Source organism: Carcharhinus amblyrhynchos, chromosome 5, assembly GCF_965287045.1.
Source record: "Carcharhinus amblyrhynchos chromosome 5, sCarAmb.v2.hapA, whole genome shotgun sequence".
NCBI classification, from domain to species: Eukaryota; Metazoa; Chordata; class Chondrichthyes; order Carcharhiniformes; family Carcharhinidae; genus Carcharhinus; species Carcharhinus amblyrhynchos.
The window spans coordinates 95,239,059-95,254,887 of NC_137328.1; the positions used below are offsets into that span (position 1 = coordinate 95,239,059).

The 15,829-nt window shown below is 42.2% G+C and overlaps 1 protein-coding gene across 2 annotated transcripts in view; it reads left to right on the plus strand.

The window, feature by feature from the left end:
- oclnb (occludin b) overlaps positions 1-15,829 on the plus strand; it is a 33,900-nt gene that overhangs the window by 12,321 nt on the left and 5,750 nt on the right. For both annotated transcript variants that reach the window (XM_080189223.1, XM_080189224.1), the window contains exons 5-7: positions 12,495-12,622; positions 15,028-15,240; positions 15,348-15,516. In XM_080189223.1, coding sequence (XP_080045349.1) covers positions 12,495-12,622; positions 15,028-15,240; positions 15,348-15,516 — 510 coding nt within the window. The remainder of the gene's footprint in view (positions 1-12,494; positions 12,623-15,027; positions 15,241-15,347; positions 15,517-15,829) is intronic.

Genomic DNA, 15,829 nt, shown 5'->3' on the forward strand with positions numbered 1-15,829 from the left:
AGTCTGCAGAGCGATCTAGATAGGCTGGGCGAATGGGCCAGGAACTGGCAAATGGAATTTCATGTTGGCAAGTGTGAAGTTGTCCACTTTGGTAGGAATAATGGTAGGAAGGACTATTACTTGCGTGGCGAAAAACTGCAGCATGCAACGGTGCAGAGGGACCTCGGGGTCCTTGTGCATGAGTTGCAAAAACCCAGCCTGCAGGTGCAGCAGGTGGTCAGGAAGGCGAATGGGATGCTGGTCTTCATAGCGAGGGGGATTGAATATAAAAGTAGGGAGGTCTTGCTGCAACTGTACAGGGCACTGGTGAGGCCGCAGCTGGAGTACTGTGTGCAGTTTTGGTCGCCGCACTTACGCAAGGATATTTTGGCCTTGGGGGGAGTACAGAGGAGGTTTACTAGGCTGATACCGGAGTTGAGGGGGTTGAACTATGAGGAGAGGCTGAATAAACTAGGCTTGTACTCGTTAGAGTTTAGAAGAATGAGGGGAGATCTCATTGAGACATATAAGATGATGAATGGGATGGATAGGATAGAGGTGGAGAGGCTCTTCCCGCTCAGAAAGGACAGTAGGACTAGAGGGCACAGCCTCAAGATAAAGGGGGGACGGTTTAGAACGGAGTTGAGGAGGAACTTCTTCACACAAAGGGTGGTGAATCTCTGGAATTCTCTGCCCGTTGAAGTGGTGGAGGCTGCCTCGCTAAATATATTTAAGATGTGGGTTGATAGGTTTTTGATAGGCGAGGGGATTAAGGGTTATGGGGAGAGGGCGGGAATGTGGAACTGAGACACGACAGATCAGCCATGATCTTATTGAATGGCGGGGCAGGCTCGAAGGGCTAGATGGCCTACTCCTGCTCCTATTTCTTATGTTCTTATGTTCTTATTGAACTTTTCAGACCATAAAACGATGACATTGTAACTGGAAAATCCCAAGTTGACATTTCCATCCTCCATGTCTTCTCCATCACAAAAGTCACCTGCTTCCTCTTTTGTAACATTGTTTTCTCTGCTCTTGCCTCAGCCTATCTGTTGACGAAATGCCAAACACAGACTAATTGACCCACAATGCCTCAAATTTAAAAATCTCATCTTTGTTGTGACAATCCTTTCTTGATTTAACATCTCCTTCAAACTCTCTGGCCATCTGACTCTTCTTCCAGCTCTGGCTTTATAGGCATCTGACAACTCTTGCCCTACTGGCGGTTATGCATTCAGATATCTAAAGCTTCACCACTTTCATATCTTATACCTGTAACACCTTCTTTGCCTTTGACTTTATTTTTAGTCCATTGGTGGTTAATGCCCAAAATTCTTTGGAGTCTGGACTGGTTCAAAAAGGGAGGTAGGGAGAAAATGGGGAACTATAGACCAGTGAGCGTAATGTCGGTACTGGGGAAATTGCTGGAGTCCATTATCAAGGATTTCATAACTCAGCATTTAAAAGGCTGTGGTATAATCAGACAAAGTCAGCATAGATTTACAAAGGGGAAATCTAGTTTTACAAATCTGTTGACTGAGGAGAACTAGTGGATATGATTTATTTAGATTTTCAGAAGACTTTCAACATGGTCTCACAAAAACAGACGACTATGTCAAGTTAAAGCACATGGGATTGTCGGTAATGTCTTGAGATGGATAGAAAGCTGGTTAGCAGATAGGAAGTGAAGAGTTGGCATAAATGTGTCTTTTTCTGATTGGCAGTTAGTGACTAGTGCCCATTGCACACAGAGTTTGCCTGTGTTAAAGATGCCAGTGATATCCTGTGACTGCAGTGTAATGTTCTTCATTGTCCCTCCATGGTGTTCAGTGTAGTCAATCATGCTATTGCCCTGTTGGCCTCCCTGCTGTGATTTATCTCCTGACATTGTCCTTACATGTCTCCCCCAGTAATTTCTTTTCATTCACAGCACTTGCACGTGTTTGATGGAACCAAAGTTCTATCTCCTCCTGTGTTTACAGATTTACACATTGCTCCTTTGGCAACTTTGAAGAGTCTGTTAATATCTATCTTCTGACATCAATGAGCTGAACTACGTCACTCCCCTGCAATCCACAGGGAATTCCTCTGGTACCTCTGGTACCTTGTCCCATATTGTTGGAGATGAGGCAGAATTTGTTTTGATTAAACATTGGATTAAAAAAGGAGTTTTCCTGTCCAACCCCTGTCAGAAACACTCTAATCTTGCTAGTGAATGCCCTTCCCTCTAACTGGCTGCGCCAGATGGCCTCCGACATTGATGTCCTTTTATTTGGTCCCCGATTCCAGTTTTAAACCCATGCTCTGGCTACTAGCAAGTCTTAACATCTAATTCTCTAATTCCTGTAGCCTCCTCTCCTACATCATTCTCACTAAAACCCTAATCTGTGTTTATGTCAAAATCTTTGATTTATTGCCCCATGTATTCATTCCTGGAATTCCAGTCTTTTGTGGATGACCTCTGCTTTGTTTTCCATTTCAGTTTATTCATTTTTCTGTGATAGGTTTTGTCCTATTTTCAACTGCCTGTATCTTAACTTCTTTAACCCTTTTAACATTTATCATCAACTAGTTAGTGGGGAGCTGTTCACTGAGCTCCAGTAGAGAGAGATGTTAGCCCAGTGCTAGTTAGAGTTTTAGATTACAATTAACCTATTTTGTACATCATAGAGAGCAGTATTGAGGCAGCATGGCAGCACAGTGGTTCACACTGTTGCTTCACAGCGCCAGGGACCCGGGTTCAATTCCTGTCCTGGGTCACTGTCTGTGTGGAGTTTGCACGTTTTCCCCGTGTCTGCATGGGTTTTCTCCGGGTGGTCCTCCGGTTTCCTCCCACATTCTGAAAGACATGCTGGTTAAGTGCATTGACCCGAACAGGCACCAGACTGTGGCAACTAGGGGAATTTCACAGTAACTTCATTGGTCAGTGTTAATGAACTTAATTGGCTAACTATGAAATAGCCTAGTTTCTTCTCTATTCTTCATTCTAATATAGTCAGCGCCTTAAGAGAGAATAAATTGGAAAGAAAAATAAAATCAATTTAGTTTTGTTGTGGAGTTTTGAAAAATGAAAGATGATGAGACATATAAGATGATGAATGGGATGGATAGGATAGAGGTGGAGAGACTCTTCCCACTCAGAAAGGACAGTAGGACTAGGGGGCACAGCCTCAAGATAAAGGGGGGCGCGGTTTGGAACGGAGTTGAGGAGGAACTTCTTCACTCAAAGGGTGGTGAATCTCTGGAATTCTCTGCCCATTGAAGTGGTGGAGGCTGCCTCGCTAAATATTTTTAAGACGCGGGTTGATAGGTTTTTGATAAGCAAGGGGATTAAGGGTTATGGGGAGAGGGCGGGAATGTGGAACTGAGCCACGACAGATCAGCCATGATCATATTGAATGGCGGGGCAGGTTCGAAGGGCTAGATGGCCTACTCCTGCTCCTATTTCTTATGTTCTTATTGAAACATCCTGAGGGAACTTGACAGGTTAGATACTAGGAGAATGTTTCCACTTGTGGTAGTATTAGGGGACACACTTTAAAAATGAGAGGTGTCCCTTTTAATACTAAGATGAGGAGAGTTTTTTTTAGAGGTTGGTTTGTATGTTGAATTCCCTTCCCAGGAAGCAGTGGTGACTGGGTCATTGAATTAATAGAAAGGAGTTGAGGATTATGGGGGACAGACAGGAAAGTGGAGTTGAAACCACAACTAGATCAGCCACGATCTTATTGAACAGCAGAATTCAATACAAATTCTTAGAAGGGCCAAATGGCCTACTCCTGCTCCTGTGTTTTAAAGCACAACTACTATTGTGTCCCAGTGAGAAGCCCATGGCAGTGCATGTACACAAGACTCACTTCCCATCTGTTTGTTGAAAGTGAACTTTTCAATTGCAATTTGGCCTTGGCAGCTTGAATTCCCCTCCCAACAACAAAAGGCAGGAATTCTGACTGATTGAAGCCATTTTGAAATCTCTAGCCCAGTTCAGTTGTGTAAACAGCCCTGAAATGGTTCCCGATGGCATTTCAATCATTTGGAATGGAAACTTGGGCAACCAGTTTTGTGGGCTATTGTTGGATGCGTCCCAGTGTTTGAAAATAACACACTGAAAAGTGGTTTGTAATTCTGAATATCCCCCATCTGTGTTTGCATTCATCTGTAAAGTTTTTAAGCATTTGTTTCATTACCACTCAATTGCGTTTGCAAGGAACTGGGAGGCTGCTATAGGTTCATATTTAAGCAAAAATGAGTCTTCCCAGCAAAATGCAACTGTGAGATATCTACATTAAAATCAGAAAATGTTTTGAGACATACAGCAGATCAGGCAGTTTCAGTGAAGGGAGGAAGATAATGCTGATTTTTTTTTCAGTTATGATTCTTCAACAGTACCTAATTCTGACAAAGAATTATTTACTGAAAACATTAATCATATCTTCCATCTGCTTGTTTATTTTTAGCCTATTGTGTGCTTTACAACATTTTAAGTTTTAATAACAGGTTTCCCTATGATTGGTCTTAATGAACCTGAAAGGGTCAGCACCGGGTTATAATCTGGAGCTCTGAGGAGGGAAAACACTTCCTAAGGTGAAATTGAAACTGCCTTTACATTGGTATTTAGCTCAGTTGGCTGGACAGCTGGTAAGGGATGCAGAGTGATGCCCCATACCGTACCAGCTGAGGTTATTCATGAATTTCTCAGCTTTGCCCCTTGTCTGAGTTGTATAATCACCACCAGTCACAACCTATTGTTTTCAGGGACTATTGTAACTTTTTACCTTTATTTAGATTCAATTCCAGGTGATTTGCATCTACACACCAGTGCTGGCATTTACACTAGTAGACTCGATTCTCTTATCCTGGAAATAGAAACCTTGACCCATAAAAATTCAGGTGGATTATTTTGCCACCTGAACAAATTTATTCTTGGTGCCCTGGCCAATATTTATCCCTCAATCTACATATCTAAAACAGACTAAGGAAACTTAGCATGTCAGCTACGATTTTCTCCAACTTTTACAGATGCACCATGGAAAGCATTCTTTCTGGTTGTATCACAGCTTGGTAAGGCTACTGCTCTGCCCAAGGCTGCAAGGAACTACAAAAGGTCGTGAATGGAGCTCAATCCATCACGTAAACCAGCCTCCCATCGAAGTGTAGACTCTATAGTGTTACAGTCATAGCTAGAGTGTAGACTCTGTCTACACTTCCCGCTGCCTTGGCAAAACCAAGGACCCCACGCATGCCTGACATTCTCTCCTTCACCTTCTTCCATCGGGAAAAAGATACAAAAGTCTGAGATCACGACTCAAGAACACCTTCTTCCCTGCTGCTGTCAGACTTTTGAATGGACTTGCCTTGTATTAAGTTGATCTTCCTCTACACCCTAGCTATGACTGTAACACTACATTCTGCACTCTCTCGTTTCCTTCTCTATGAGCAATATGCTTTGTCTGTATAGCACGCAAGAAACAATATTTTTCATAACATGTTAATACATATAACAATAATACATCAAATGAAATCAAAGACTATCTGGTCATTATCACATTGCTGTTTGCAGGCGCTTGCTATCTGTAAATTGGTTTGTGTTTCCTGCATTATAAGCACAACTTCACTTAAAAGTGCTTAATTGGTTACAAAGCATTTTTGGATGGCCTAAGATCGTGCAAGGTGCTACTTAAGTGCAATAAATCCTTCCTTTTGCTTGGGTGTCTTCTGGGTGTGAATGCAATCTAATTTATCATCTGTATAGTCGAGATTTAAGTTGCTGATTTGACTTATTATTGTCACATGTATTAATGTGCAGTGAAAAGTATTGTTTCTTGTGCGCTGCACAGACAAAGCCCACTGTACATGGAGAAGGAAAAGAAAGCTGTCCTCTGGAAACCAGGGTTACCGAGCGAAATTGTTACATTTTATTATTTACAGGTTGATCATGTACAGTTGGAAGATGGAAAATAATTTCTAGCTATTTGAGCAACTGTAAAAAGATGATGTGTTTCAGCTTGAAAGAAAAGTCAATATTTTAGCTGGGGTAATGGGATAATGTTGCCACTGACAATCCAGTGACAGAAGAAATTAATCAACTGAGGATCTGCTAAATATAAGACATTATTTCAGAAGTCCAGCATCTGCAGTATTTTGCTTTTATTAAATAGGAGACAGTTGGGTTGGATAATGATCTTGATGAGGCAATGGAAAGCCAATTAACAGGACAGAAGAGCATGAGAGGCCCAGACTGAGAAAAAGGCAAGAAAATTAAAGATATATAGATATACATTTGCAACCTGTAGTACAGGTTTACCATTCCTGAAGAGAAAAGGCCTGAAATTGTTAATTAGTGTATGCTGCAGATTGCTAAATCATATGGAGATAGATAATGTATGTGTTTCATACTATATGTTTGTGTACAATTCTGTGTACACTTCAAGAAAAAAAGATTGAATGAAATTTTAGTTACAGTTGGATCTGTAAAGCCAATAGACACAAAATTTTTTTAAAAAATCACAAAGCTATCCAATATTTGGACAGTGGAATTATTTCCATTCTTTGTGGCATAGTGGTTAGCACTGCTACCTCACCACCAGGGGCCTGGGTTCAATTCTTAGCTTGGGTTTGGTTTGTGCAGTCTGCACGTTCTCCCCATGTCTCCATGGGTTTCCACCGGGTGTTCCAGTTTCCTCCCACAATCCAAAAGACATGCTAAGTAGGTTCATTGGCCATGCTAAATTCTCCCTCAGTGTACCCAAACAGGTGCCGGAGTGTGGTGACTAGGGGATTTTCACAGTAACTTCATTGCAATGTTGATGTAAGCCTATTTCTGATACTAATAAGTAATAACATAAATAAACTTTAAAACCATATTTGTGCCACCAGCACCCCCCCCCACCTCACTGTCCTTTCCAAAAGATTAAATTTGTGTGGCAATACCAGAAGGATTTGTACCTGTAGCTCACACACTGAAATACTAATCTCTGACGTGTTGCTATGGAAAAACAGCTTGGTGTCATCTAATCACCAGTTCTCAATTACCTTTCTACATTTTCCAACCTTCTTGCTTTCCTGTACAATGGAGTCTGGCCTCCCAACTTAGCCTGATGGAGAATTTTTTTAAAAATCAAGTAGACCAGGTGATTTATGGCTGGCTATAGATTAGCACTGTAAGGGGTTCAAAGCAACTCAACTGCTTAGATTTTGTACATGTGTGCACATGTGTATTTTTTTTAAGTTTGCAATTAGTGTCACATTTCTAAATTAGTATTACACAGAATTTCCAGCAAGTAGGCCAATTCAGCAGCAAGGACCTTTGTCATGTTGCTCCATACGGGCTTCCTTCCACCCTACTTCAGCTCAGCACCATCAATATATCCTTTTTTCATTTCCCGCTCACAGACTTACCTGCTTTCCTCCTTAAATGTATTTGTGCTGTTCAACTCCACTACTCCCTGTAGTAGTGAGTTCCGTATTCTAACCATCCTCTCTGGCTGAAGAAATTTCTTCTGAAATTCTTCCTGGATTTATTTGTAACAGTGGAGTAGAGAGCAGTTTCAGCAAATCCTCACAAAAGATTAAACCTGTTCTCAGTGCTTCAGACTGGGGAGAAGAAAAATCACCCACTGTTCTTGTTCCTGATTTCTGTCCAAGTGGGCAGGATTTATTGTTGATGCTCTCACAGCCAAGTAGCCAGCCTACAGACTGTTCTTGATATTACAAAACAATGGTTACTTGGGCAAAACTGGTAGAATAAAATGAGGACAAATTGGCGAAATGAACCCTGGTACAAATGGTAGCGGAAATAGAGACAACAGCCTGGAAATCCAGTCAACCTTTTGTAAAGCTAATATTGTACGTTATATAAGATACCATGACACTTATAGGGTATAGTTCCTTTTAGTGTGCGAAGTAGTCATTTCTGTTCCAGGGCCTCTGCAAAAGGAGAGAGAGAGAAAGAAAAGGCATTAATAGGTAGGGTTGGCTTCTTATTTCTGACCAGGTTAAGGCTAATTCATGCCAATTTATTTTGAACTGGGATCTGGCTGAAGATGCATATGATCAGAACTGTGACAGATAATTTGATGTCTTTAAAAAAATCACTGTACAGAATGGAAAGCAGGTAGAACATAGAACATTACAGCGCAGAACAGGCCCTTCGGCCCACGATGTTGCGCTGACCAGTTTAAAAAAAAAACAACAACAATGACCCACTAACCTAAACCAATCCCTTTTCGTCCATAAACCTGTCCACAGACCTCTTAAACGCCCCCAAACTAGGCGCATTTACAACTGCAGCAGGCAGGGCATTCCAATCCCTCACCACCCTCTGGGTAAAGAACCTACCCCTGACATCTGTCCTATAACTACCCCCCCTTAGTTTAAAGCCATGCCCCCTCGTGCTAGATTTTTCCATCAGAGGAAAAAGGCTATCACTATCCACCCTATCTAAACCTCTAATCATCTTATATGTTTCAATAAGATCCCCTCTTAGCCACCTTCTTTCCAGCGAAAACAACCCCAAATCCCTCAGCCTCTCCTCATAGGATCTCCCCTCCATACCAGGCAACATCCTGGTAAACCTCCTCTGCACCCTCTCCAAAGCCTCCACATCCTTCCTGTAATGTGGGGACCAGAACTGCACACAATACTCCAAGTGCGGCCGCACCAGAGTTGTGTACAGTTGCAACATAACGCTACGACTCCTAAATTCAATCCCCCTACCAATAAACGCCAAGACACTGTATGCCTTCTTAACAACCTTATCTACTTGATTCCCAACTTTCAGGGATCTATGTACACAGACACCTAGATCCCTCTGCTCCTCCACACTATTCAAAGTCTTCCTGTTAGCCCTATACTCAACACATCTGTTATTCCTACCAAAGTGAATTACCTCACATTTCTCTGCATTAAACTCCATCCGCCACCTCTCGGCCCAGCTCTGCAACCTGTCTAAGTCTTCCTGCAAACTATGACACCCTTCCTCACTATCTACCACACCTCCGACTTTGGTGTCATCAGCAAATTTACTGATCTACCCAACTATACCCTCATCCAGATCATTAATAAAAATCACAAACAGCAGTGGCCCCAACACAGATCCCTGAGGCACACCACTTGTAACCGAACTCCATGATGAATATTTACCGTCAACCACTACCCTCTGTCTCCTATCCGCTAGCCAATTCCTAATCCAGTTCCCTAGATCACCCCCAATCCTATACATCTGCATTTTGTGCAGAAGCCTACCATGGTGAACCTTATCAAACGCCTTACTAAAATCCATATACACCACGTCCACTGCCTTACCCCCATCCACCTCTTTGGTCACTTTCTCAAAAAACTCAATAAGGTTAGTAAGGCACGACCTACCCGCCACAAAACCATGCTGACTATCTCCAATCAACTCATTACTCTCCAAATAACTATAAATCCTATCCCTAATAATTTTTTCCAAAACCTTGCCCACAACAGAAGTGAGACTCACCGGTCTATAATTCCCGGGGAAGTCTCTGTTCCCCTTCTTAAACAATGGGATAACATTCGCTAACCTCCAATCATCTGGTACTATACCAGAGGCCAACGACGACCTGAAGATCAGAGCCAGAGGCTCTGCAATCACTTCTCTTGCCTCCCAGAGAATCCTGGGGTAAATCCCATCCGGACCAGGGGACTTATCTATTTTCAGACCCTCCAGAATATCCAGCACATCCTCCTTATCAACTGTAACACTGTCAATTTTACTCCCCTGCAACCCAGTGTCCTCCTCAGCTATATCCATGTCCCCCTGCGTGAACACCGAAGAGAAATATTGGTTCAATGCTTCACCAATCTCCTCCGGTTCCACACATAACTTCCCTCTGCCGTCTATAACTGGCCCTAACCTTGCCCTAACCAACCTTCTGTTCTTGACATACCTATAGAACGCCTTAGGATTCTCCTTAACCCTATCAGCCAAAGTCTTCTCATGTCCTCTTTTAGCCCTTCTTAGCTCGCTCTTCAACTCCCTCCTAGCCAATCTAAAGCTCTCTAGTGCACTATCCGAGTGCTCACGTCTCATCCGAACATAAGCCTCCTTTTTCTTTTTAACCAACGAATCAAAATTATTATATGTTGATGGAGCCTACAAAGCAGCATTTTGTTTATGGCTAGGAGCTAATCTTCAATAAAGTAAATATTTTTCCCATATTAATGCTTGCATACATCATTGTATTTATGAATTAATCTTTATATATTGTACATGGTTCAATTATTACCAAGAAAGTTGCTGGAAAAGTGCAAAGCAGCATCTGAGGAAAGAAAAGATTGGTTAATGATTTACTCAAAAGGCCCTGGTCGAAATAGATTGTGCTGAATTTTCCAACTGTTCCCACTGGCGGGATCTTTCAGTCCCGCAGATGGTGACCCCTGCGGCAGGTTCCCCAACCGGGGTTGGGGGGGTGGAATTCTATCCACTGTGTTTACAATGTTTTAAAAAATAATCCGAAGTGTATGGAAAATGTGGCAAGGTGAAAATTTTGAATATCAAGCAAAGAAAATGCAAACTTCAATTGAAGCCAGTATGTAACCCTGGCAACTGTCTGAACCCAAACCCAGCCATTTACTGACTTGGTGTTGCATTTGACTCCAAGCTGAGCAATTAACCGTATCTGCTCCATCGTCAAAATGGCTTACAAAGAACAGTACAGCCCAGGAACAGGCCCTTCAGCCCACCAGGTCTGTGCCGACACAGATGCCTCTCTAAGCTAATATTTTCTTGCCTCTATGTGGCCCATATCCCTCTATTCCCTGCCTATTCATGTATCTATCCAGATGCCTCTTGAAGTTGTTACAGAATCTGCTTCCACCACTTCCACTGGCAATGAATTCCAGGCATTCACCACTCTCTATGAAAAATGTACCCCTTGCATCTCCTGTAAACTTTTCCTCCCCTCATTTTCAACCTTTGTCCCTGAGTAAATAGCCCTTTGACCCTGGAGAAAGACTCTATGCTCTGTAACCTTTTGATTCTGCCCTTCCCTGAACACTTCTGCTACTAAAATCCTCATCCTTGCCTTATGGTAACTTTAGACTTAAACTTTAGAATCATAGAAGGAGGCCATTTGGCCCATTGAGCCTGCACTGACAATCTGATCCAATCCCTATCCCTATAACCCCATGTATTTACCTTGCCAATCCCCCAGACTAAGGGGTAATTTATCAAGGCCAATCCACGTAACCAACACACCTTTAGACTGAGAGAGGAAACGGGAGCACCTGGAGGAGGCCACACTGTGCTGACTCATGGGAGAACCTGTCTTGTGTCTGCTCAAAATGAAGATTCCAGGAAGGCACTAAACAGGCTGGTCAGGTGGAACACACAAACCTCAAGCAATACATCTATCCAGCCGCTTGAACCACTTATCCCGTGTGTGGCAGAGTCGACAGATTGCACTTATCAATGAAATAAAGCGGATGCAAGCCATCCTTGATCCTGGGGACTGTGTAAGAAGGAGATGTGTGTGTTTATATATGGATGGAATGCCAGGACAGAATTGTAGGATCTGATAAATGATAAGCTATGGGGTGGCATGGTGGTTAGCATTGCTACCTCAAGGCACTAGGCACCTGGATTCAGTTCCACCTTGGCTGACTGTCTGCATGGTGTTTGCACAATCTCCCTGTGTCTGTGTGGATTTCCTCTGGATTCTCTGGCTTCTTCCCACAGTCCAAAATTGTCCTTTAGTGTCCCAATATGTGTAGGTTAGGGGGATTAGTGGGGTAAATGCATGGGGTCACAGGAATAGGGCAAGGAAAGTGTGCCTGGGTAAGATGCTCTGTCAGAAATTTGGTGTAGTCTTGATGATCCAAATGGCCTCCTGCGCTGTAAAGATTGAGTTTCACAAGTAGGTTTACATTAACACTGCAATGAAGTTACTGTGAAAATTCCCAAGTTGCCATGCTCCGATGCCTGTTCAGGCACACTGAGAGAGAATTTAGCATGGCCAGTGTACCTAACCAACACATTTTTCTGATTGTGGGAGGAAACCAGAACACCCGGAGGAAGCCCATGCAGACATGAGGAGGACGTGCAACTTCCGCACGGACAATGACCCAAGCCAGGAATCGAACCTAGGCTCTGGCACTGTGAGGCTGCAGTGCTAACCACTGTGCCATTGAACCACCCCTTATACATTCCAGAGGCAAACAGCAGATGTGTTTGGCCATTTTTAAAATTAATTTTAAATGAATAAAGTGAAGTGAAGCCTCCTGGATAATGCTGTGTTAGTGTATTGATGATGATGAACAGTCCTCATTCTGCTCATTTTCCCAATCTGGGCAGTCACTGCTGGAGGCACTTGGGAATTGGGATGTCTGTTTGCCCAACAACCTCTGGTAGCAGAGGTTGAATCCATCAAAATGTGTTACCAAATGGAAATTGGAAAATGACTTAATCGCTCTATAAATATTCTATAAATATTATCAAAAGTATTATCCTTCATAAAAGAATATTTCATTATGATTCTGTTATCCTTTTCAAGGTGAATAATGTATCTGGAGTTCCTGAGGAATTAGCATTAGATGGATTTTCATACAAACCTAATGGTTCCTTGTATGGCTCAGGCTATGAGCCCAACAGAATACAGCCTAATGATGTCCAACCAACTCAGTAAGTATAGCTTGTTCTGACATTCTGATTAGTGTTATTCCTTATTGTCTGAAGTTTCAGTCCCTACTTTTTATTTGCTGACTTGTTTGTAATTTTAAATGCTCACAAATATAGACAAGATGATCTCATCTACTTCTCTCTTGAGACCTAGTTTTGTTAAATTATATATAGCCCGTCAACAAATCTATTAGCGGATCTTTAGGGTTGTGTAAAAACAATCACTCAGGCATTGTTTATTTTCTCTTTCATCCTCTCCTGAATGTAATCTGTATTAAGTACAGCTACAGGGTCCAAAGATGTGCAGGTTAGGTTGATTGGACATACTCCTTTAGTGTCAGGGAGATTAGTAGGGTAAATACAAGAATAGGGCCTGGGTGAGATTATTGTCAATGCAGGCTTGATGGGCCAAATGGCCTCTTTTTGCACTGAAGGGATTCTATGATTTATACTAGTGAAATGTTTACAATATATATAGAATTGTTGCCCATTTTGAGTCCATTCTTTTCTAAAGGCAGAGCAGGAGAATGGGACACTGCAGTCATCTCTTTTTCCTTTAGCATTATATTTAGGTTCAAAGGGGAGGTGAAAAAGCTCATTAGAGAAGTAAAGAGGGATTATGAGAAAAGACAGGCAACCAACATAAAGGGGAATCCCAAAGTCTTCACTAGGTATAAAAGTAGGAAAAATATGGCAAAAGGATGATTAGGGCTGATAAGGGACCAAAAAGGAAATTTACACGTGGCTTAGATATTAAATTAATACTTTGCATTTGCCTGTAACAAGGAAATAGATCTACCCAGGATATGGTGGCAGAGGAGGAAACTCTGTCCCTAGAAGGGTTCAAAGTGTTGAACAAACTGTTGATACTGAAAGTTGACAAGGCACCAGATGAGATGTATCCAAGGGTATTGAAGGAAGTGAGAATGGAAATTGCAGTGGGACAGCACATAGTCTTTCAATCTTCCAGACTCTGCGAGGTGCTAAAGGACAGGAGAATTGCAAATGATATGTCCCTGTTCAAAAAAGGTTGCAAGGAATTACAGGCCACTCAGCTTCACATCAGTGATGGGTAAGCTCCGAGAAAAAAATATTCAAGATAGACTCAGTAGTCGCATGAAAAAAATGTAGGTTCAGCATGGGTTTCTAACCTGAAAATCATGTTTAGCTAACTCGCTAGAGTTTTTTGAGGAGGTAACAGAATGGGACGATGAAGGCAATGCTGTTGTGGTAGACGTGGACTTTCAGAAGACATTTGATAAAGTGCCACACGACAGACTTGTTAGAAAGATTATAACACAAAGTAAAAAGGACAGTAGCAATGTGGATGCAAAAGTAGCTGAATAATAGGAAACAAAATAACAGTTAATGGATATTTTTGAGTTGGAAGTTTTGTGAAATTGCCCAGGAGTTGGTATTGGGACTCTTGCTTTTCGAGATGTATATTAATGATCTAGATCTTGTGCACAGGGGACAATTTCAAAGTTTGTGGATGACAGAAAACTTTGTGTTGTAAACTGTGAAGAAGACAGTGTAGAACTTTAAGAGGACATAGATAAGCTGGTGTGGGGTGGGCAGATAGGAGGCAGATGAAGTTCAATGCAAGGAAGTGTGAGCTGATGCACTTTGGTAGGAAAAACATAGAGGAACAATATAAAATAAGGGGTAAAATTCTTAAAGGGGGTGCAAGACCAGAGAGACCTGAATGTATATGTACATAGATCACTGAAGGTGGCAGGACAGGTGAAGAGAACAATTAATAAAGCATATACTACAAGAGCAAGGAGGTTATGCTGGACTTTTACTATACTCTGATTAGACCTCAGTGGGAATATTGTGTATAGTTCTGAGTGTCACACTACGTAAAGATGTGAACACATTGGAGAGAGTGCAGGAGTGGGTTAGAAGAATAGTTCCAGGGATGAGGAACTTCAATAATGGGGATAGATTGGAAAAGTTGGAACTGTCCTCCTTGGAGAGGAGAAGACTCAGAAGAGATTTGATTGAGATGCTCAAAATCATGAGGGGGCTGGACAGAGTAGAAAGGGAGAAACTGTTTCTGCTCATAAAAGGATCAGGAACAAGAGGGCACAGATTTGAAGTGTTTTGCAGAAGAAGCAAATGTGATGTCAGAAAAAACTTCCACACAATGAGTAGTCTGAGTCCAGAATGCACAGCCTGGAAGTGTGGTGGAGGCAATGTGCAAGGGTATGAGGAAAAGGCAGGGGAATGGCACCAAGTCATGATGCTTGTTTGGAGAGATGATGCCGACACGATTGGTCAAATGGCCTCTTTGTGCAGTGTATCGATTTTGTAATAAGAGTTAAAACTGCTGTAAACAAATCTGTTAAAGGACAATTGGCTGGCATAAAATGTCATGTTTTTGCTTTAAACCTTTTATGTTGCAGTGATCCTGAAGTTTCAGTTCCACTGATGCGGGAGCAACCAGTTCCACATTCGTCCGGCAGAGAGTCTGACGAAAGCAAACCATCTTCACAGAAGAAGCCACGTCACAAGAGAAGGCCGGGTAGAGCAAAAAGACCGGAGACTGAGGACTACGAAACAGATTATACAACTGGTGCAGAATCCTGTGATGAACTGGATGACGAAGATTTGGAAAGGTACTAAGGAACTTGCTCTGGAGGCCGGTTTTGTCAGTTGTAAAGGATTGTAATTCTCACCTTTCTGTGAAATGGTTGTGTTGATAATCATTGAACTTGATTTGCAGTCAATACCCACCAATCACCTCAGACCAGCAGAGACAAGATTACAAGAGGGAGTTTGACAGTGATCATCAGCGATACAAGCGTCTGCAGGCTGAACTGGATGAAATCAACAAACAGTTTTCCCAATTGGACAAGCAGATTGATGAGACTGAGGATGATGAGCAGTACCAGGTCTGTTTTGAATCTTGTGGTGACAAAGCGGGGGTTAAAATAACATCTAAAAGTAGGATACTTAGGAGAATTTTAAAAACTGGTCTGGTATTGCCAGATTTAAAATAAATAAATGTATCAGTGTCCTCTGACCTAAGGGATTAGCGTGTAACCTGTTCATTGTCCAGAACAAATGATTTTCTTGAGCTGGTCAGAATGCTGGGACAAATCCCATTGTCGAATTTGGCCTCAGGCTGGAATGTTACAGCCATTCATGCCGGCTGAACACTCCTATCCCGGTGCAGTAAACGGAGATTTGGTGGGGTGCCAAATT